General features: G+C 33.8%; 2 protein-coding genes across 6 annotated transcripts in view; one reads left to right on the forward strand and one right to left on the reverse strand.

Annotated features, from left to right (window-relative positions):
- zfh1 (Zn finger homeodomain 1) overlaps window positions 1–25157 on the forward strand; it is a 746119-nt gene that overhangs the window by 377498 nt on the left and 343464 nt on the right. The gene's annotated exons all lie outside the window — the stretch shown is intronic.
- Window positions 17808–22198, reverse strand: LOC145679836 (uncharacterized). The gene is made up of 2 exons (XM_081750355.1): window positions 22115–22198; window positions 17808–18470 (listed from the first exon to the last, which is right to left on the reverse strand). Exon 2 carries the CDS (start codon window positions 18463–18465, stop codon window positions 18040–18042), a length of 426 nt encoding a protein of 141 aa, XP_081606481.1. The 5' UTR covers window positions 18466–18470; window positions 22115–22198; the 3' UTR covers window positions 17808–18039.

Consider the following 25157-nt stretch of genomic DNA (forward strand, 5'->3'; position numbering starts at 1 on the left):
GAAGAAAGTGGGAGGAAACGGGAGAACCCCGAGAAAACCCACGAGCACGGTGTTTGTCCACCACAAAGTTCACTTGGCGGGGGCCCTCGAAAGAAGAGAAAAAGACCAAACCTGAAGACTATAGACACACTTTTATTTTATTTTATTTTATTTTATTTTTGTAGGGGGATGGAGAGGGGCAGAGATGTTGTGCGTGACTATATTATAACATTTTTCTGCTTCAAATGTGTATCTTTTGAACTTTTAAAAGCTTTAGAAGAGTTATTTCCAACTGGATGCTCTGAGACGTTACAGTTCGCTGCTCTTATTCTTAGTGAACCAAATAGAAAGAGCAAGGAGAAGACAGCAAACCTAGCTTTGATAGAAAACGGGTAAACACAGCGTAGTCAATGGCTTTGCAAACGCACTATGCGTAGATTCTTGACTAATCAGTCATAACTATCAACACTTCTTTTATTCCATTCTACCCAACTCGTTCCCTCCCAGTCTTTGCTCAATGTATTCTCTCGGTCATGGCTCTGATCGTAAAAATTCGCTTCTGCGTCACACACCGGCCAGTTACAAATGACTGCGTTAGAGGTATTAACAGCCAGCATTGGTTCTGCAGTTCTAATTTTAAAAGTGTTATACTAGTGTTATATTAGTATTAAGTAAATATCAACCAATGTCTTGGACATTCTGCCCAGTGTCTTTTTACATGACCTATTGTTAAATACAACTAATATCTTGGAAATCCTGCTTACAAGTTAGTAACTATTCTATCAGGCCTTGTTTCCATTTTGTACTAATACACAATAACACACTGAGCAAGGCTATGTGATAATACTGTTTTTTTTTTTTTTTTTTTTTTTTTTTTTTTTTTTTTACATATATTATCACATAGCTTGCTCAGTGTGTTATTGTGTATTAGTATAAGTTAGTAAGTGTCTTTTTACATAATCTGTTGGTAAGTTCCAACTAATTTCTTTAAGTTCTGCCTAGCAAATGTCTTTTCAGAAAATCTATTGCTAAATACCGACAATTGTCTTGGGAATTCTGTGTAGTAAGTATGCATCTTTGAGACATTTAAGACAACCTATTATGGAATTCTATTATCTAATTCTCACACATTCTTTTAGAAAACCTACTGTTAAATATAAGTTAATCTCTGAGAAATTCTGTCTATTAAGTATAGAATATGTTAGATAACTTGTTTGCTAAGAAGCCAATTGTCTAATTTCTTATAAATAATTGTTATTTCTGAGAAATCCTGTCTAGTAAGTATCTTGGAGATAATTTATTGCTAATAACATATTATTCAATTCTCAGTTTTTTCTTTTACAATTTTCTTGTAGAAAATTTGTTGTAAAATATCAACTAATTTCTGGATATTTTATCTAGTATCTTCTAGATAATCTATTGCTAAATGTTATGAAATCTTTCAGAAATTAAACCTTTAAGAATATGTCTTTTAGAAAATATTTTGCTAAATATTGTCTATCGTTGAGAAATATATTCTGTAATATTTCCCATATTCAAAGTTCAAATCTATCACATTTCTTGACATGAATTTTTGAACAAAAATTGCAACATGCTAGAGAAAACTTTAGTTAGTAACTTTCAATAACTTATTATTACCTCTTAATAAGAATAGTAACATAAGTTGGTTCTGATCTTCAAAACACCCGCATTGAATATTGTATAATTTGATTTTTTTCCTTTTCTTTTTGATTGCGTTTTTATCTGCTATAGCTATTATTCCATGCTTAATGAGGTCTGTTTTCTTTCATTCATTTTTTAGAGCGACACATTTAAAAAAAATGCTAAAATCGAAATACTAAATCATAGGAAAAAGAGCATATCAAAAATTTCATTTCACGTTAGCGATGTGTTGTCTGTATGTAAACATGAGATGCATATCATCGTAACATCCGTCCTTCATATGTGCCTGGCAATTGTTCCTGTATTAGAGCGTACGAAAAGAGGATGCACATATATGTATATATATTGCATCATAAATAACAGTTTCGAAATTCGACGTGTTATATTGGAAAGGAACTGGGACATGTTTTTTTTTTTTTCAGCATGTGTATGTGTGTAGTATGTACTGTATATGTAACGAAATCCATCCCCCAACCATCACTAGTATGAACCATCCCTTCTACAGATCGCTGTATCTTTTGTAAACATTGTTTTTGCGTTTTTTCCTCTCTCTCTCTCTCTCTCTGTCTCTTCAAAATAATAATAATAAAAAAGTCCCTCACCCCACCCTACCCTTCTTTGCGCACCACTTTCTGACCGCGGTTAAATTAAACTCATTGCAGTAGATGTTGGTAATCACCGAGCGGCGCGCGGTATAATATGTGAGCGTGCCGGGAAAGGCTTACAGTATCATACAACCGAGAGAGACCTAGGCCTGGGGGCTATGAGATTTTCATCAAGTATGCAAATGAAGGGAAAATTACTTTTCCTATAATCGTCATTATTTCGGCATTGACAGCATGTGATACTGCAACCCCCTCCTCCCCTTCCCCTGCCCATCTAAACTAAAGTAGTAGTCGAGTCGGTTTTGCTTTAGTCGGTGTCATATGCTTCCCTCGCACCACTCACGTCCAGAAGGATAAAAAAACGCTAAAACGGGTGCAGGGTCTAAGGTATAAGAAGGACGGAACAGGGTAAGGCATTATCTGATGAGGAGGAGCACAAGTAGGGGAAAAATTAAATGGAAAGGGGAAAACAGAGGAAAAATAGTATATATATATGTGTGTGTGTAAGAGTTGTACTTTCAATATGAGACTTGCTTCTGCCGTCTGCTTCGAGGGATGAGGTGATGTTAGTAATCTCAGATGGAGAGGAAAGGATTCGCCTGCACTGGATCACCTTCCATTAATATCACCCAAACCTAACTGACTCCCTTTTGCAACTTTTCCTTGCATACATTGAATCGCTGACCGACATTAATATTTTCACCCCTGATAATTACGCACAGTTTTAATTACACATCAGAAAAAAACCAACTTCTTTTTCTTCTTCCTTTTTTTAAGTGTCTCAAACAACTACACGAAAATGTTGGCTCGAGATCTTGTCAATCTGCATTCTTTACGTATTTTTTTTTCTGATATTCGCAAACTGTGCGTCCAAGTCAATTTTGAGTTGTTAATGGATGAAACTTTTTCACTAAAAACAACTATAAATTAGAGAGTTTTAGTTCTAATTAGTATATATTAGTATTAATTTGGATTAACTCAATTTAATCTTTACGAACGAAACAAAAGAAATATATTCTAATACAGGACACAAAATTTCAAAGTCAGACGCGATCGCCAATCTAAAAATGATGGTCACTAGTATCTCTCACATTCAAATTATGAGACCCCCCCACCACGGCCTTTGGTTTGACAAAGCAAGAGATTACATCAGGTCATAAAATTTCAAAATCAAACAATTAGATTCAGGATTAATAATTTTGAATTGGACAATTTATATATATGTTAAAAATATCTTATTTTAATTATGACTTCACGTTTTCGTAATCCTCTCTCTGGGGTGCGGTACCAGTTCTCGATTGCAATTTTCCGATAAAAGTCCTTACGTGAAGGGCAATTGATAGAAGTTGTCTGCATATCATCCAGTGACCTACTGAACATTGGTCGCCAGCTCTAAATTTCTAGTCGCCCGGAGACTGGAAATTTTGCACCCTGTTCTAGTATCAGTAGTCATGTCTAGATTTCTCGTAGACAATAGATTTTATTGCCCCCTTAATTGCTTTATTACCTAACGACTTTCGATGTCAATATGGCCGTGTCGGCCTTGGGGAGGTTTAGGGGGAGGTGGTTTTATTACCCTGTTTGTTAGGTGGTTAGACGGGTTCCTGGAAAAGGTTGAGTGTTAGGAGAGATGGAGTAGTTTCTAGAAAAGAGGTTGAAGGACATGTATTATGTGATTTTGATAGGGTTGTTTCTAACAGCTATGCTATGATCAAATTAATTATTCTTTTATTTGTATTTTTAATAAATTAATTGGAACAATTGTACTGGTTCGCTTGCTGAGCAAGGTCCTTATTTATTGGATTGTATGCTAAAGCATACTCTGCTTATTTATTGGATCGTTTGCTAAAGCATACTCTGCTTATTTATTGGATCGTATGCTAAAGCATACTCCATAGAACAATCTCTGATTGTGATTATATTAATTAATTCTCTTAATAAATTAATCGGAACATCTTATTTTACGGATTGCTTGCCCTACAAGCTCCTTATTATTTTTCCCAAATCGTATGCTAAAGCATACTCCATAGAACAATCTCTGATTGTGATTATATTAATTAATTCGATCATTTGCATTCATATTAAAATGGTGGAGGGAATAAACTTTATTCATGCGGGACTTCTTAATTTGACGGATCGTATCTTTATTTTCTCGAACACTGTGTGAGCATACTAGAAATTTTGTGTATAGAATATGTATACTTCGGTACGATAAGCATTGCTGGTACATATACAGAGCGTGGTTCTTGTACGTCTTTCGCTGGTGAACTTAAGACATGAACTGAACTTTTCGCGCGCTTTTTGGAAACTCGTTGTGCAAGAGGGAAAGATGGCGTTGTTGGGTAACAGGTGCGTGTTAAAACATGAAGACAAATACAAAGGAAAACCGACGACACGTTTAGTATACATCACAGAGTGCCGACAGAGTAATAAAAACAAGTTTGGCGCCAGGGTAGCTGAACACAAGATATTGTTGACGGCGAATACAAAGAAGATTGAGGTCGTGGCAGGTAAACATCACAGAGTGCCGACAGAGTAATAGAAAAGAAGTTTGGCGTCAGGGTAGTTGAACATAAGATATTGTTGACGGCGAATACAAAGAAGATTGAGATCGTGGCAGGTAAACATCACAGAGTGCCGGCAGAGTAATAAAAAGAAGTTTGGCGTCAGGGTAGCTGAACACAAGATATTGTTGACGGCGAATACAAAGAAGATTAAGGTCGTGGCAGGTAAACATCACAGAGTGCCGACAGAGTAATAGAAAAGAAGTTTGGCGTCAGGGTAGTTGAACACAAAACAATGTCGATGGTGAATACAAAGGAGAATAAGGTTGCGGTAGATAAACATCACAGAATACCGACAGAGTAATAAAAACAAGTTTATTGGTATGTGAAATGACAATAAAAAACATTGTCGGCGAAGAATACAAAGAGGATTGAGGTCGTGACAGGTAAACATCACAGAGTGCCAACAGAGTAATAAAAAGAAGTTTGGTAATGCGTTAGGTGAACACAAAACAATGTTGATGGTGAATACAAAGAAGATTAAGGTTACGGTAGATAATAACACAGTAATAAAACATTGTTGACGAAGAATACAAAAGAAGTTTGGTACCACGAATTGTGGTACATGACGCGACACCGAACGGAAATACAAAAGAAGTGTTGATCCTGTTGAAACATGAAGGGGTACTGAATGCAATAGAAGATTGTTACATTGATATGATACCGAATGAAAACACAAAAGAAGTTTTGCAGTATGAATTGTGTTGACACTTTTCTTTGTACGTAGATAACATTTTAAGTGATTAGTACAGGATATGAATAACATTATTGGGGGAATACCGTTGTAAGATGTGAATGATCGTAACACAATGTAAATAATATTGACAATGTTGTTTCAAAAGAATGTTTGATCAATAAATGATACATGAGAACATAAATGCAATGTAAGTATATGTTTTCTCCGTCCCTTATACCTATTGAAAGTTGTATAGAGAATTGGGGAAGTACATTTGAAAATATTTTAAATGATGTAATGGGCGTGTTTTAAAGTACCACGTGATATGACGTCGACATAAGTTTTCCTTATATACTGGGTATGATGAGAAGACTGACATAGTATCATCATGGATTTGTCTGCCAGTACAGTACAGCGAGAAATTCAACTTTGCAACGAAGTAGATTGGGATTCTACATTTGACTATGTTGAATCTCCCAACAAAAAGTTTAAATTGCATAGAGAATCTCCGGACTTGTTTATTGATGAAGAAACTTGCTATTTTTCACCGGCTTCTCCAGATGTCATTATAGAGGAAGAAACTTGCTCACCGGCTTCTCCAGATGTCATTATAGAGGAAGAAATTTGCTCACCGGCTTCTCCAGATGTTATTATAGAGGAAGAAATCATTGATTTAAGAGAAGAGCCAATATTAATTCCAACTTCACCAGTACCAGTAACAGGAACACCGGAGCAAAAGTTTCAAGTTCCAACGATAAAGTGGACACTTGCAGAAGAAGGAAGATCAACATCTCCTGATTTATTTAATGAGGAAGAGGAGGAAGAAATTTGTAAGTTATTCAACGAGATAGAAGAGTGCAAACCCAGCACGCCATCACCAAGTGTTTCACCGTTGGACTATCCATCTTCACCCCAAAAGGTTCCATTGGATTTGCGTGTGCAGTACCAGTGCGAGTGTAATAGTGACTTTGTAAGTGAAACCTGTGTTAAAGATAGTATTTTAAAGTGGGAACCAGATACAGTTTTACTATGCCCTGGTTGTACCCTAAATTTTTTCAACCAGTTCGGGCACAGGTGCCTTCTTGTGAATATATTAACTCTCGAAGCAGAAGCATGGAAAATTATGGCAAGCAAAGATGTGAGAGACAATGTGTATTCAAATTATGTGAAATCGCATTCTGCTAACAAAAGAAGTGAACATTTATTTCATGAAACCTATGACAACTTATTAAAGAACCCAAATTATATTGAAGGAGTAGTGAACATTTTATTAGAAAAAGATAGAAACGCGACAAAGTGATTTCTTTTTTTTTGTATGTAATATAATCTGTATATATTATTTCTGTGTGTGTGTGTGTGTGTGTGTGTGTGTTTGTACATGTATATTATTTTCTATACTTGTTTGCTTGTATATATCTTTATCTCCAAATAAATATATACGAATTTCATTTCTTGATTTTTATTTAATAAAAGAAACTTTCCTAAATAAAAGCTATCATTGGCATTTTACAAAGTGAAACTCATTTATGGTCTCTATCGTTTAAAATTGGTATTTGATGAGTGTTTTATATTTTTCTTGATTTTACTAATACTTTGAAGTATTTAAAAGTTTGATGAGTATTTTACAAGTTTGCGATTTGAAACATAGATCCTCAAAGTTTGTGTAACAAACAAAACATACCCTGAATAAGAAGAGTTTATGTAACGAAAGATCCACATAAATAAATAAGAACGAATTTGTGCAACAAATATTTGATGAATTACACTTTATGAGTATTGTGTTAAGAAAAGTAAGCAGAGTTTCTGCAAGAATTTTTATTATATTCACAATCATAGATTGTTCAGAGTTCCACAGAAACTTTTTTAATATATTTACAATAAAAAAAATTAACACTGACTTTGCAATGAGAAAGGATTTTTTAAGTTCACACTTAAGTGTCCTTAGTATTTTACATAGTAATTATTTAACACTACATAACTATGTTGATGTAAGAGTATTACGGTAAGTAAAACGAAATAAGAAGATTGTTCATCGCATTCTTAATACGTTCACACAAAGTGTTCGATTAAATAATTACGAGATATTAAATAATACAACAACAACAACAAAAAATTAACACCGACTTTGCAATGGGAAAAAAGAATACATATAAAAACAGAAACTGATCTAATAATGAATTTAAATATGTATACTATGAAGTAATATTATAGTATGATTAAAAATGCAACAACTTTTTACATACATACATGTAATATAAAAATGCAGAAACTAATTTTACAAACGCGATTCATAACATGCAGAAAGTGTTTTACAAATGCGAATCATAACATGCAGAAAATGTTTTTACAAATGCGAATCATGACATGCAGAAATTGTTTTACAAATGCGAATCATAACATGCAGAAAATGTTTTACATACAAACATCATAACATGCAGAAAATGTTTTACAAACGCAAATCATAACATGCAGAAAATGTTTTTTACAAAGTGAATCACAACATGCAGAAAGTGTTTTACAAACGCGAATCATAACATGCAGAAAATGTTTTTTACAAAGTGAATCACAACATGCAGAAAGTGTTTTACAAACGCGAATCATAACATGCAGAAAATGTTTTTACAAATGCGAATCATGACATGCAGAAATTGTTTTACAAATGCGAATCATAGCATGCAGAAAATGTTTTACATACAAACATCATAACATGCAGAAAATGTTTTACAAACGCGAATCATAACATGCAGAAAATGTTTTTTACAAAGTGAATCACAACATGCAGAAAGTGTTTTACAAACGCGAATCATAACATGCAGAAAATGTTTTTTACAAAGTGAATCACAACATGCAGAAAGTGTTTTACAAACGCGAATCATAACATGCAGAAAATGTTTTTTTTTACAAAGTGAATCACAACATGCAGAAAGTGTTTTTACAAACGCGAATCATAACATGCAGAAAGTGTTTTTCATACAAGCATCATAACATGCAGAAAATGTTTTTTTTTACAAACGCAAATCATAACATGCAAAAAGTTTTTCACATACATGTGGTATAAATGTCGAAAAGTGTTTTTCAAAAACAAATAATTAACACCAATTTTAAAACGTTCACAAATAAATTTGTTCAGAGTATGTATAACATACGATCCGTAAAAATATGAAGTGATTGAACAAAATTAAAATTAAAAATGTAACTTACGAAAACTAAAATGCAACTTGTCAAAATGAAAATGCAAGTTGTCAAAACTAAAATGCAACTTGTCAAAATAAAAATGCAACTTGTCAAAACTAAAATGCAACTTGTCAAAACTAAAATGCAACTTGTCAAAATAAAAATGCAACTTGTCAAAATAAAAATGCAAGTTGTCAAAACTAAAATGCAACTTGTCAAAATAAAAATGCAACTTGTCAAAATGAAAATGCAAGTTGTCAAAATGAAAATGCAACTTGTCAAAATGAAAATGCAACTTGTCAAAATAAAAATGCAACTTGTCAAAATGAAAATGCAAGTTGTCAAAATAAAATGCAACTTGTCAAAATAAAAATGCAACTTGTCAAAATGAAAATGCAACTTGTCAAAATAAAAATGCAACTTGTCAAAATGAAAATGCAAGTTGTCAAAACTAAAATGCAACTTGTCAAAATAAAAATGCAACTTGTCAAAATAAAAATGCAACTTGTCAAAATGAAAATGCAAGTTGTCAAAACTAAAATGCAACTTGTCAAAATAAAAATGCAACTTGTCAAAATGAAAATACAACTTGTCAAAATGAAAATGTGAAGTTTTTCACATGCATGCAATATAAAAGTGTACAAACAAATTTTAGGCACGTGGATCATAACATACGGATTTTTGTTATATGCATATGTTAAAGTTTCATATGCACATGTTAAAGTTTTTAGTTGCATGAAATAATTTTAAGTACGATAATGTAAAACGCATTTACACAAAAGAAAGTTTTAAAATCATACATCTAAGGAAATAATATAAATGAAAACAAGTAATATACAGTGATAAAATTTTATTTACAAATTACAATAAGATATAGATATACATAGTTTACATACAGATACATTTGTGATTTTAACATTCCTTGATATATTGTTTAATACAATCTATATTTATATTAGTATATGTACAATTACATATTGGCCAATTTTTTGCTGAAAGTCTTTTATCACTTCTTTTTGTTAATTTATACACATTGTTATTATTATTATTTTGTAATTGATTAGCAGAAAAGTTTTTATTTTCCATTATTACTTTTTGTGCATATTATAATGTAAATCTTTTTGTAAGAATAACTCTGTAATTAACTGAATGTTATCTTTGTTTAACAAAATGTTATATAATGTATATGTAAATGTCCAATCATCAATTTCAGTATCACAATGTACTGTTGCAAAATCTTTATATAAGTCATCAAAACTTTGTGTGCTTACCATTCTACGCCATGCATTATAGCATAACATATCATAGTCTAAAGTAATACACTCATGTTCATTTAAATTTGCGCGATTTTGAAAACACCCGTAACACAAAAGTTCTCGCTGTGGTTTCCAACGGTCAATACATAATAACAAACACTGTTCATCTATAGAAAAAGAAGAACACCGATATTCACAATAATTGTATGTATTTAGGAAACGACATTGGTATTCACAGTATGGATTGTTGATACACATTTTTATCGTGTTCAAGATATGTTTCTCTTAAATCAGAAATGTGATAATCATTGAATGTAATCTCCTGATATGTATAGTTAAATTTGTTTATAAGATGCGGAATAATGTTTACGTCTATATATTTCACATGAATTTTTAGATATTGTTTTAATATTTCCTCGCGTGTTGATTTCTTAATTAGGAAATTCCACACAGTAGTATTTAATTCTTCATCACTTTCACTTACACATTTATGCTCAGTTTCTTTCTCACTATGAATTGCACAACTTTCACAAAGTAATGGTTCAGAAAGTTTATATTTTTCTAGTAACTGTTTTACACAAACTTCATTTACTTCATTAGGAGTACAACCACACTTCACATCATTGAATATCAGAATGTCATTAGAAATTGTATTTTGATCTAGCACTACTACTTCCTCTTCAAACGGTATTTCATTTGGGTATCTGAAATTTCGTCTATACACACTATCGTCTATGCTAATTTCTTGTGTTGGATAAATAATCCTATATTTTTCAGCGTCTTCTTCAGGAATGTCAGGATCATTTGGATGTACAACAATAATTTTCTTTTGTTTTTCAAGTTCAAAACGTTTTTCACGTGGTGAAATGTACTTTACATGTTTACTTTGCGATAAGGAAAGATTGGTTTCAATTTCACCTTTCCTTTTCTTATTATGAAAAGAAGAATATGTTCTTAATTGTTTAACATTATGCAGGTCTTTATTTATTTCTCGCTTTGCAACTGCTGAAACATCTACCTTTTGACTATACATCTTAACAACGTATCATCCACTTTATTTGTGTTAGTACAAGTACACGCATGCGCAGGATTTATAGTGCAAAGGTAGGGGATGCGCGAAACAAATGCGCAGAAAATAAGTATGAATATTTTAAAAGTTTTTCCCCATTACAATATTTGTTTACGTATTGAATTAGATTCTGTGTATTTTAAATATCAAAAAATATTTAATTTGATACGTCAGACTAACTCCACTTTTATTTTGATTGAATATTAACTTAAGAATAACATTAATTATATACATGATCTTATGAAAATATAGTGTGAGAAAGTATGATTTTATTCATACAGATTTAATGGATGACAATTCAGTATTTGAATGTTACAGTACTATATCCACTTGTAATGTTTCATGATACAGAACATATACACAAAGTAAAGAAATATGCATGTAACAGTGGACATATACGTGTAACGGTTGACTTATGTTTGGCTTATGTTGCACATGTAAGGAAGAAGGTATCATTGAATGCACACATTGTGACACTCAACATGTCTTAACAGATACATATTGTACCCCAGTACTTCATAAAGCGTTAAAGACTGGATATAAAATTCTGCAAATGATTGAAGTATGGGAATTTGAACTGTTGGTTCTGAGCTTAGTCATTTAAATATATCAGGAAGCTTTAAGATTTTTACCTCATGTCAAATCAAAGGAGACAAAGAAAAATACATGAAAGAGTATCATGTATTTGAAGGAATAGAATTAATGGAAGATAACATTAGGATGAACCCATGCATGAAACAATCTACACTTCATTGCACGGAAAATGGACATAACGATCACACTTATTGCAAAACAAAAGATTTTGTTTTACTTGGTGTTAACGCAACGCTATGCTACGGGTCTGAGGGTAAACATATGTAAACTTACTGCAGGCAGCATTCCTGCATTTTGGCTGTGTACCGACTATTATGTTGAAAAGTTGCAAGTCCGCAAGAAATATTATTGATCTATACTGTATGGGCTTCTTTCGTCAAGATAATATGTTGAAACCTACGTGTGAAAAAAAAATAGTGAATTTGTGTCTGTAGGGAAGACTACTGGCTTAACTGCTGATGATTCCGACTAGTTAATGGGTGTTTTTCGGGAGGTTAGCACGAGTTTTGCACCAGAACATAGTATATGTTCTACATTGTATGGTACAGGTACTCGGAATTATTTTCACATTGTTAATAGTAAAACTATGCAATATCCTTATTTTGGTCTGCGTGGAAAGGAAGTTACCATTGAATGTATGCACACTAGTGGTATCGAAGAACCGCAAACATATGTTCGTTCATTATTCGAATTTGTACAAGAACATACACTAAATGACGTCAATGATGATGATATTTTTATCGGTATTACTATTGAAAGTTCGCGTCAAAATTAAACAAACGATGTACATGACATGACATCCTAAAAAGGAATTGAATACCGATATATCGTTCCATATAGTTGAAAACGTTTTAAATACTAATGAACATTTGGAAAGAAGGGAGATCCACGCAAGGGAAAGGGTCGAACCCATGGTTCAGCCAAATATGAAGATTATGTAACGCTTTGGAAAAGTGTTCCATCCCAATGAAGAAACATTGTATATTGTCATCCTTGGAATGGGTAAGACTGATCAACGTTGTAACTACATGTACAAACTAAAGAATCATCCTGAGCTAGTATTAAAACACGCTATGGATTTGTGCATTGATCCCAATGTTAGTATTGACCATTAACATGGTTGTACTAATGCAGATGCGAAGAAGTTCGAAAACAAACTAGCCTCTGAACACCAGATAATTATTATTTATGAGAAGAACAAATGAGTTAAGAGTATAATATACCCGTGAATTAAAGATGGCAAACAAAATTTACACCTTGTATGAGAACCAATTGATAACTAACATACATAAACGTTTGTAACCCAATGTTTTTGTGGTTATTGTTTGTAGGATCTTACATGTATTATAGTGAATATCTTACTATTACTTATTTCCCAAATAATTCTAGCAGAAGCGTATCTTTCATTATTTTAAATTGACTTGTACATAGTTTTCATTTGTATTGGTGTTAATCAGTTCTTTGCAGCATTTACTACATTCTTTTCATCATTATCAAAACATATCTTTAAAATTATTCCACTATACCGAACTATGCAGTAACCATTGTCAACTTTCTTAGAGAATTACAGCAGTTAGATTCATTTGTTATCAGTTTTACGCTCACAGAAGAAATCAAGTCATACCAAATCCTTTTTTACACTTTGTATGTGTAATACGTCTACAGAGGAGTAACATTTTATCCATACGTCTATTATTTCTTCATATTTTTCAATCACAAACACTATCACTATCACTATCGTTTTTATTCCAAATTAAGAATTTCTTAAAATCTTTCTGCAAGAATATTTCTATCAGTTGATTAAGAAATGTATCATTATGAATGGCATCATCATATATATGAAAAAACTGTTCTAATTTATTAAAAGTATTGCCGTGCATCTTTTGAAACTCATACCAAATTTCATCTTGTATGTCAATATCCATAACAATGCTTAGTACTTTTGTTTTCAATATATTTTTATCTAAAAGAATACAGTCATGGTTTATTGCGTCTTTTAATCCGCGTGCACATCCACTGCAAAGAAGCATACCTCTTCTTTTAGATTCCCACACTTGAAACGCATTTATTAAGCACTGCGTGGTTATGCGAATGTTATCGCAGAAACAAAACCATACGTTTTCAGCATTAGACATTTTCAGTTTAAATTTTCAACAGTTTGAAAATATTGTTTTTATGTATTTTCTAAAACACTAGGCACAAATATTTTCACTGTCCACTATACGAAGAAGAAATCTTTTTCATCGACTACAACGGTACAAGATTATTATATGTACCTTTGTTAACCCTGGTATTTATACGTTTCGCCGTAGGATGTATTGTATTATCTGGATTAACCAATGAAAACAGGTTTGAACAAGTTTAAAGTAGACCTGAAACTCATAGTTTCCACCCCCATTAGTTTTAGTTGCTATTCTTTTATGATTATGAAGTGATTCTTATATTCAAATTAACTTGAATATTTCATCTTTGCAACAGTTTTCTTATAACTGACAAAGTCACCCATGCCATTTACCCGCGCTTGCTTGAATATCACATCTTTGCAACAGTTTTCTTATAACTGACAAAGTCACCCATCCCGTTTACCCGCGCTTGCTTGAATTTCTATATACTAACATTTAAATTAATAATTAGAAATCACGATACCTGAACACCAATAGATCCTTTGCATGTGTTTGTTTTAATTAGACTATTGGATTCCAACGCAATGTGACAGTTTGATTTGATCCATAAATAATCCCTTTAAAAGTTAAAGGGAAGATTTTAACAATGTTTACTAGATTTCCGATTCTTAAGTAGTCCTTTGCTCTTGTTATTTTCCAATATTGATTATCTTAAGCTGTATCTAATTTTCTTAAGCTGTATCTAATTATCATTTTCTTACTTTTGACCAGTCTCTCTCTCTCATGCTGAGTTTCCTACTTTGTCCACAGTCGTCCTATCCTATTACCCATTGAAGCCTTAGCGGTTTACTCCCCATTTCTATTTGCATTCGGTATTGCTTTTGACTTGGTTCCAGCGTAAAATTCATCAGAGTTGTCAACCGGATGTGGGTAGTTGCTCTACTAATGCAGAAAAGTATGTGGGCAGATAAGTACAACAAACAATATCTAAAATAATTTTGGTCATAGGAAAGATCAAATGGGAGTAATAAATTGTTTAAGGATCTGAGAAGTGAACTTTGTGCCGGACAATATTGTGTTCGTAACTTTTCTTGGGAATTTTCCCCGTTTTCCCTCATAGTTTTATTCATTTCCTTTAGCCTAACCGACATAAATGTGGTACGTAATACTCAAAGATTTCATTTATTTCATTGTTTAAGGAGAACGAGAATGTTTGTCAGCATTGTTTAGTGTAGGTTGCGAATATATGTTGCAGATGTACTCGCTGTCCAAATCAGCTATTTTGCTACAAACTTATACAAATTCTCATATTCAGTTGATAAATCTCCGAGTGACGATATTGATCACAGCGCAGTACACTTTTTATAGATAAATAGATACTGAGACCTTCATAGCTAACATGTCCTTAAATACTGATAAGCTCAAACAAAGAAAGAAAAAAATCTAATTCCTAATAATATTTTTAGTAAACTGAGCAAATTATAAAAGTTTCCAACATCAGCCTCTGCCCCCTTTCCTTCTTACGTTTCATGAATTTGGAATTTATTTTACGGATAAAGTGTGGTATATCGCCTATTTATTTATCTGTTGTACAATCAAATAGCTTTATATGTAATAGGGTACACATCTCTGATGTGGTAGTTTGTGATTCGATTCCCAACACCCATGTTTTCCTTCATTTATTCACCCACATGTCTTAAGAGGTGTTCTTCATACCCACTAGAAATAAAGATTTCAGTTCAAGTATACTTTCTGACTTGAGCCCATTCAACTTGTTGGTATTTAATAGCTTCAGCTATATATCAGGTCTAATTTTGAAGTGCTTACTTATCATTATTTAGTGTTCAAACAATTTTAACAAGGAGTCTGCTACGCATATGTTCTCTAAAATAATACGAAAAATTACAGTGAGAACTATGAAATTGTTGACAAATCCATCATTAGGTTAGTTCTAGCTTCGTATTGCTTATGAGGAATTCAGTTGAGTCTGAAGAAATAAAATGATGTGAACTATCAAATCGTTGTAAAGAAAGATAGGAACATATTTCGCAAAACCATGAAGATTATTGAATACAAAGTTCTTGTAGTGTACATCCTATTTCTCTCCCTATCTCCATCTCTGTACCTCTCTCTATCTTTCTCTTCATCTCTCTCTCCCTATCTTCCTATCTGTACCTTTCTCTCCATCTCTGAACTTCTCTCTCTCCCACCATCTCTGTACCTCTCTCTCTCTATCTTTCTCTCCATCTCTGGACCTCTCTCTCCCTATCTTCCTATCTGTACCTTTCTCTCCATCTCTGAACTTCTCTCTCTCCCACCATCTCTGTACCTCTCTCTATCCTTCTCTTCCTCTCTCTCCCTTCATCTCTCTCCCTATCTCCATCTCTGTACCTCTCTCTGAACTTCTCTCTCTCTATCCTTCTCTTCCTCTCTCTCCCTCCTTCCCTCTCTGTACATCTCTCTCCCTCCATCTCTGGACCTCTCTCTCTCTCTTCCTCTAAATGTACATTTTGTTTTGTTTTGATTGTCAGCATTATTCATTTCTCTTAGCTTACAGAGCATAAGGAAAGGAGATTACACTAAATGATCAATGTATCGATTTCATGTCTCATATAACCTCACTACTAAAAGTAATAAGAATAGTTTTTCTCTTTGTTCTATCTTGCCTATGAGATGAGACGAGATGAAACAAAAGTTTGTATGGTTAAGCGGATAGCGTACATGTCTTTGACATCTAAATTTTATTCGTACTTATAGTTTTCTAATATCATTTTCCATTTATTTCACAAGTAGCTCTTAATATGTTCATAGACTTTAGTGTTATTATAAATAACACGAAAGAATTCAAAAGCTGAGTTTTAATAAAAACGAAATAACACAAAAGCAGAGCTTGAACAAGCGATTCGTTAAAAATGTAATTGGTAAGTCAAAATACATACCGCAAAGCCGATAATCCAATACAAGAAATACTCAAAAGAATAAGTAATAAGAGGATTCGATTCCCAAGTAGAATGTTTAAAAGAACTTCAAAGTCTATCAGTTTACTGTCTAAGGACTACAAAGAAAATAGCTTTGATGATGGCAAACTCCAAACAAATTCATACGTATCATGACTATCTTACGTAAAGTTTTCCTTAATCGTGCCACGCAAATGTGATGTCAAATAAAATAAGATTGTTTTCACATTACGCTCACAAATTCAAAACCAAGGGAGGTTTACACCAATTAAATGTTAAAATGAGACTTGACATACACTTGCTTACTGTTCTATCCTCACGAATACATATTTTCAAACTAATTGTGGAACCAAACTTCACCTTAGATGGTTGAGATTCCGGGTTGACCAACTAAAATTATGACTGAACATATTGTGTCTGTAACTTTTCCAAGCGTTCCCCTCAGAGTTTCTTCATTTTACCAATTGCTTTATCCTAAACAAAATAATTGTGAGGTATCACATTTCATTTTAATACACAGTCAAGGGGAAATCATTTCAATACATAGCGAAGAGAGACCAGTAATTATTTATTTATTTAACTAGTAAAGAATATGATTTCAAATTTCAATATAAGACATCAGTGGGTCAGTGGTAGTACCACCAGTTAGACTTGTAGTGAACTCTCTTGGAGTTTTTCAAGACGAAACAACATTAAATCATTCATTCATTTCTCATAATTACTATCTCCTTTAGCCTATCCAAGTTTAAACTTTGATTAGTTTACCACAAGACAAAGAGAAATATTACTGGTGAAAAAAAAATCAAATAAGCAATTACCAATAAGAAAATACTACTTCAATTTTCTTTCTCTCTTTTCAATTGTTTTGAAATCTTCAAGGTTTGTACAGTATAGTTCCGTGTACAGTTTGTTTTCTACTGTACCAACTAAAATTGTTTCATGACCAAGTGGTTAGTATGATCGTCTTGGCTAACTGAATAGTACATCAGTGTTGGACATTTCATATTTTTATTTGTACGAAAACATTTTCTAATATCACTCGTCAAGGATTCGATTCCCGAAGATAGGTCATGTGACAACAGATTAATTCTTACAAGGAATGTTCTAAGAATTTAGAAAAAAAAAAGAGACTTCTTGCTGAAAAATAAACTCAAAATTCAACCATTCATCAAAATAGAACCTGCATTAATTTCAAGTATATATAAAGGAAGAAGAAACCTTATATGTTTGCACATTAGTTATTGAGACTATTATCAAAATACCTCAGCACTGTTAAAAAGTTGGAAAGGTTTTAAAAATTCAGAGGAAAGAAAACACAAATTTCCCAGCACCCATTCAACAAAAACACACAATTTATTTACAAATATATATACAACTTATTTATTTCAAAAATTTTTCTTTCAATTTTCTTGCCTTCTCTAATCGATCCCACTTTTCCCCTGCCTTCACTATAACCCAATCTTCCCCATCGTTCAAATATATATCAGCTTCATTCGCTGCCCCGCTATTACCCCGCTCCCCCACTATTTCCACTGCTACTTCTTCCACTGGTCGAAGTTCTTTTCTTTCTTGAGTTAGTGGCACTGTTACTTCTTCCACTGGTGTAGTTTCTTTTCTTTTTTGAACCACTTCTACCACTGGTGAGTAGCGCGTCTTTTTCGTCCTTTGTGATGTCCCCTCATCTCTTCTCCTTTTCTTTCCCTCTGCTACATCTAATAAATTATGTATTTTTTCAAACCACTCGATATGGTTAAGGGAGGAGGAAGAAGCGGATGATGATGTTGATGGTTGGTGTTGGGACTCCATTTCTTCTGGAAAATAATAATAAAAAAAATGTTATTAGTACAACATAATTTTACCAAAATAGTGCAAATTATACTTAATAGAAATAAAAATTCTGTTATTCTATCCACGTACAAAATCAGTTTCTTTTAGCCTATAGTTTGCAAAAGCTATGTAGAATTCTGGCAAAGTACTTTATACATTTTCGAATTCTCAATAAATCTGTACAAGCAAACTATCTGTGCTGTGTAAAACCCAAAGCTGAACGTACCAATAACTTAAGATCAAATCTAGTGTTCCCTCACAATATAATCGGTAACGCTCTTGCATTCAATTCCCGGTATGGGGAACTAGTGTTCCCTCACAACGTAGTCGCTAACGCGTTTTGGCTTTAATGCGGATGGTTCCGCGTAGCGTACTTGCTTTCGCTTTTGCGTTCAATGTGAGCGGCCCCGGGCCCGATTCCCGGTATAAAGGTGTCGCGACGCGGACGTACCCGAAAACGCATTCAAAGCAAACGGTTCTGGTCCAATTACCGACGTGGCATTCAGTCAAAAATAATAATAATGATTTTCTCATTTACACCAAACAAATGTCTTGCGTGATACCTAATTTCCCTCTTTTCACGAATAGTATGCTTGCTGAAAATTGTCTGATCTCACAGGATAAAATGTTTAAAGATCGGAAATATAAAATCAAATCAATCTTTCATCATCGTATAAAAGATAAATCTAATTCACCCGCAAAAACTCTTGCACTTGTAAAATCCTATATCTCAATCCCGATAAAAAAAAAAAAAAAAAAAAAAAAAACTTATATGACTCCACTCCAACAACATGTTATAAAACGGAATTCATACAAAATTATTTATTTATTTAAAAGTGGTAAGGTGTTCACTTTATATGTTTAGGGGGTCTGTAGTTCAATCCTAGGTCATACCAACTGAACAAACACTATTTCTGCGGATTCCTTATACTTTTTATACTAATACTACCAATATGTTTTCCAAGAAAAAAAAAATCAGAACCAGTACATTAGCAATAGTGATTTAATACTATTTTAATAGAACTACTAGTGACACCTATCGGCAAAAGTCATAATTAAAAATTAGTTGTGCGTTGAAAGTTCCGCAGTGCTGACGCGTGTGTGACAGAGTTCCGTATATTTCTCAGGTGAGTATAGTATATATGTTTTCAATGTGTAATAAACCATAGCATATGCTTGTATATTCTGTTGGTCTTAATATTCTATCAAAGTATTGAAGATCAAGCAGGTATAAGTAAAACTATTGGGTTAAATAAGGAATATAAACCCATGTCTTTCAGTGACAGAGCAAATATTTACTTAAGTGGTGCAGTACCTCATCATTTCTGGGATATGAACCCCAGTCTTTCAGTGAGGGTTCCCCCTCTACTAGTACTGCTGCATACATTTACATTGAAATCCTAGTGCCTCACTGCGAAATCCATATATAAAACAAGCAACATTCAGTAAAGGGAGGCATTACTCTTAAAGACTGGTATACCCCCTTTTCTCTACGCAAAAAAGAGTGCATTCAGTAATTAAAAGTTATGAGGGGGAATTCAGTCCGGCCATAGTGCCCCCTATTCCCCAACGCAAAAGAGTGCATTCAGTAATTGGAAAAGTTATGAGGGGGAATTCACTCCGGGTATAGTCACCCCTCTTCCTCCACGCAAACGAGCGCGTTCACACTGCATTGGATTCTCTTTCTGCAACCCCTAACAAAATATTTCGTATTTCATTTCATTTTTCTCACTCATTACCTTGCTTAATATAGAGTTAGTATGTACAAAAACCATGTGACTACCATATGATTAAGATTCTGAATACTGTATCACATGTTTAAATACGCAAGTTCATATTCCCATCACTTATTCAGAAATAAAAGAACATCTAGCTTAAATTTCTCTCACTTAATTACATTCTTTCATTTGTCATGTCTTGGAAAAGAACCGTTTGAGTATTCACTACGTTTCGTGATAGTCAAGCTATTCTAACACGAATTCAAAGGGAAAAGTCGGACGCTATGATCCAAAATGAATCAATGAACCTAGTTCTTTTCTTTAGAGTCTAACTGTGGGAAAGAAAAGTCTACACATTTACGTAAAATTGCAATATTCGCATGTATCTTGGAAAATTGCATCCACTACAACTAAGAACTCTTTATATATAAAAAACACTTAATACTGACTGATTTTCTAAATATTAGGGATACAAGCAAGACAAATGTCTATCTTTTCTGTTGAACTTAATTATTTTACACTAAACAATATATTTTGAACATTATCTGTAGTAAATATTGAATATGTATGTGTTCTAAAAGTGTTCTTTATGTGTAAATTGCTTATTTTCCGAATAGACATCCCAATATGAATACAGATTCATGACAAATCATTCAGACACAATGTATTTATATAAAATCTACCATCAAAAATATTGGACAGTACGCAATTCTGTTTAATCACAATTTCAGTTATATTCAAAGAAATTGCACACTTGATTTTTGCCGTAAAGTCCGTCAGTGGCGGGTCTTAAGGTAGATTGTCAAACATTTCTAAAATACCAGCTATTATGTAAAGTATCTCATTGACGGGTCTTAAGGGACATCACCATACATTTCTAAAACTATAAGTCCAACCGTCATTGGCGGTTCTTAAGGGACGTCACCACGCATTTCTAAAACTATAAAGTCCGTCAGTGGCGGGTCTTAACGGATGTCACCACGCATTTATAAAACTATAAGTCCAACCGTCATTGGCGGTTCTTAAGGGATGTCACCACGCATTTCTAAAACTATAAAGTATCTCATTGGCGTTTTCTTAAGGGATGTCACCACGCATTTTTTCTCTAAAAAGATTAACACTGCCAAGATATTTTTCGTGTCCCCACATATTCTTAACTATAATATAATAATGCTAGTTCCATTCTTCACTCTTTCCTGTGGTTAACTTGTCCAAAAACACAACCGAAACGGAATCAAAACTCAAACATAGTATTCAAACATTTAAAAAAAAAATAAAAAATAAAAATATTTCGTTCCTTCGTGCTGACCGTTCAGGAAGCTAGCTTTTCCGGTGTTGGTAAACCCACTGTTTGGTAAACACAAAAGGCGATATAAGTCGGACGCGATTCCCTCAGGTTTGGGGGGCTATGCACCCATGTATGCTTCCCCTCGGTTTTCGATAAACACATAAGGCGTTATAAGTCAAACGCGGTTCCCTCAGGTTTGGGGGACTATGCCCCCATGTATGCTTCCCCACCGGTTTTCGGTAAACACATAAGGCGTTATAAGTCACACACGGTTCCCTCAGGTTTGGGGGGCTATGCCCCCATGTATGGTTTCCCCTGTTTGGCAAACACAGAAGCTGTTATAAGTCAAACGCAGTTTTCCTGTTTGGGGGACTATCCCTCATGCACAGTTCCCCGATTTTCGGTAAACACGTAAGGGAATATAAGTCAGACGTGAATCCCTAAGGTTCGGGGCGTTATGCTCCCCACAAATTGAAACATATTGGCAAACTCATAGCTCGTTTCTACACCGTGTTAATTATTTTCATAAGAAAAAACAATATGTGTTAATTTTCTAGGAGGAGTCCCACCATTCGATACTTATGCAAATATATCTAATCAATTATAATGATATAAAACTTACTTGAATATATTATCTTCTTCTTTGAACAAACACAGAAAAATCCAGAAAATCACTTTAAAGAAACAATGCAGAAGCAAGGCAGAAGCCTTCACGAGCAAAATTGTTAATACAGGAAATGTGTACTCCATTTATATAATATATTTTTTTATTTATTCATTAACATAAGGGGAATGGAATAGGGGGAGAAAAAATAAAGTAAATGAATTTGCCTTGTAATACAGCATTGCCTCGCTCTGCAAAGAATCAAAAAGAATTCCTTTGTCGGTCTCTTGCCGAATCGAAGGAAATATTTCTTTTCTATAGAGGTAATACCAAGGAATTTTCACACAATGCCTAAAGTTTGAAAACATCGCCAGCATGTCTCAATTCATACCTTAAAGACGCCAAATTGTCGTATTTTCACAGCAAATAGTTGTTTACCAAGCAATAAAATTCGTTAGTTGGGTTCAGGCAACAATGTTCCTAAATTTTAAAATTCCGGCTTTATTCAGTAAGCTATATAGCTATCATTTCAACAACTGTTTCAATAACTTGTATCTTGCCGAAAAGAACAGCATAATTATTGTATGTGGGAATACACAAAACCATTCTACAGGTTCTTTTTTGTGTGTGTGTTGTTTTGCAAAATCAAAATGAAGGACAACCATTTATTCATCAGGTTATTGGCAATGAGCACAAGGACATCCTGGTTGTTTGTCCATCAGGTTAGTGGGCGGGGAAGAGGTTGTTGTCCGCAAACCATCCACCAGAACTGGTTTGAAAAACACCCTTTGTGAGGAAAAATGTGTCAGTTATCGCCGTTGGGGGAGAGAAGGTATAAGCATGTTCACACAGGATGCAGCCAAAGAGTGGCAGTGAGGGGTGGGGAAAAAATGTGTGTCACTTGTCGCAGGGTAGAAACCTGATCACACAGAATGCGGTCAAGAGATGCGGGGAAGGGTGGGGAGCGGGTAGAAACTTGTTCACACAAGACATTGATGAGGGAAAGAGAGGCGGGGACGGGTGGGTTCTCCCGTTCACTCAAACTAAAGGTATCTATCTCCCATGGTTAAACATTGCAGGCGGAGCAAACTGGTTTTTTCCTGGCCAATCATATCGCAAGGTTGTTTGCATAGGGTGTGAGAAACTGAACTTCAATCTTCACCCTCAGTATTGCAATGGCGCTTGGAGAGAACACAGAACCTTGCGTATCTGCGAATTTCGTACTGAGCAACGCTGAAAAATAGCAAAGTTAAGTCTGTCATTTAAGAGCCAAGCAAGCTAAACGAAAGAAGTGCAGTTCGCAACAAGAAAAATAAATGAAAATAAATAAATATTTCTTCCTTTCCTTCCTTTTTCCTATCTTAATACTTTACTCCGTAAAACAAAGCACCATTAAAAATCGTTGCTAAACATTGGAGCTTAAAGGGTGTAATCATATTCATTATTCATAATTTTCTAGTTCAAATAAGAGTGTTCAATTAGTTACGAGCTTTACAAGTCAGATCATAATTAAATTAATGGGAAAAAACCTTGTGGAAACTAGGGACCGCGTTTTAAGCCATATACTGAAGTTCTAATTATCTAAATCATAGTTTTAATTCTAATTTAATTATAATTTCAATTCAAGAAACGTATTAAATCATGTTTAAAGCTAGGAACAGCGTTCAAAGCCGTATCCTCAATCAAAAACCGTGTTGTTTCATGTTTGAAGCTAGGGATCACGTTCAATGACGTATACCATTGCTCTAATTATCTAAATCGTAGTTTTAATTCTAATTTGATTATAATTTCGATTCAATAAACGTATTAAATCATGTTTGAAGCTAGGAACAGCATTCAAAGCCGTATCCTCAATCAAAAATCGTGTTGGATCATGTTTAAAGCTAGGGATTGCGTTCAATGACGTATACCAATGCTCTAATTATCTAAATCATAGTTTTAATTCTAATTTGATTATAATTTCGATTCAAGAATCGTATAGGAACGTGTTTCAACAAGAAAGGAGGTCATTCCACTTTTCCAAACAACCTCTATTGCACAAGTAATAAAACCACTTCCCCCAGAAACCTCCCCCAAGGACGGGGCCGGTCTCCCCAAGGCCGACACGGCCATATTGACATCGAAAGTCGTTAGGTAATAAAGCAATTAAGGGGGCAATAAAATCTATTGTCTACGAGAAATCTAGACATGACTACTGTATCTAGATATAATTTTACTGTGTGAATAAAATTGGATGTAGTTTTGTTCGCTGTACAAATCCATATCGTTAGCTTGGCTTATACTCTACTTGTAGGCAACTGTAGGAAATAGACCATAGGGCACTCAGAATTAGAATCCATACTGTTTACCTGGCATACCTCTATATAACTGAAAGAGACCTAGGCTATGTAGAATTAGAATCCATACTGTTTGCCTGGCATAGTCTACTTCCAGGTAGATGTAAGAAATATACAGTAGGCTATGTAGAATTAGAATCCGTACTGCTTGTTTGTCATCCTTCTAGACAAGTGTAGAAAAGAGACCGCAGGCTATGTAGAATTAGAATCCGTGCTGTTTGTCTAGCATACTTCTAGGAAACTGTAGGAAACATATAGTAGGCTATGTAGAATTAGAATCCATACTGCTTGCCTGGCATACAACTAGGCAACTATAGGAAATAAATCGAAGGGTATTTAGAATTAGAATCCACACTGCTTGCCTGGAGTACTTGTAGTCTAGGTAACTGTAGGGAATAGAGCACAGATTGTTTAGAATTAGAATTAGAACCTACGCTGTTAGCTTGACATATTTATAAGTAACTGCGGGAAATAGAACGTAAGCTAGTTTAAATAAGAGTTAAAATTAGAATCCAAACTGTATTTGGGCAACTGTAGAGAGGAGACCATAGACTACTTACATTTTTTTTTTTTTTTTGCGCCACTTCTTTATGTTCGGGCAACGCCCGGTATTTCAGCAGCTAGTACAAATTTATAAATAGACGTTAAAGAGATTAACATGATTTAATTCATTACAGTAAACTTTTTAATATATCATTACTCTTATTTGGTAGTTGATAAATTTT

Source organism: Thermobia domestica, chromosome 2 (genome assembly GCF_964235325.1).
Source record: "Thermobia domestica chromosome 2, izTheDome1.hap1.1, whole genome shotgun sequence".
Lineage (NCBI taxonomy): Eukaryota > Metazoa > Arthropoda > Insecta > Zygentoma > Lepismatidae > Thermobia > Thermobia domestica.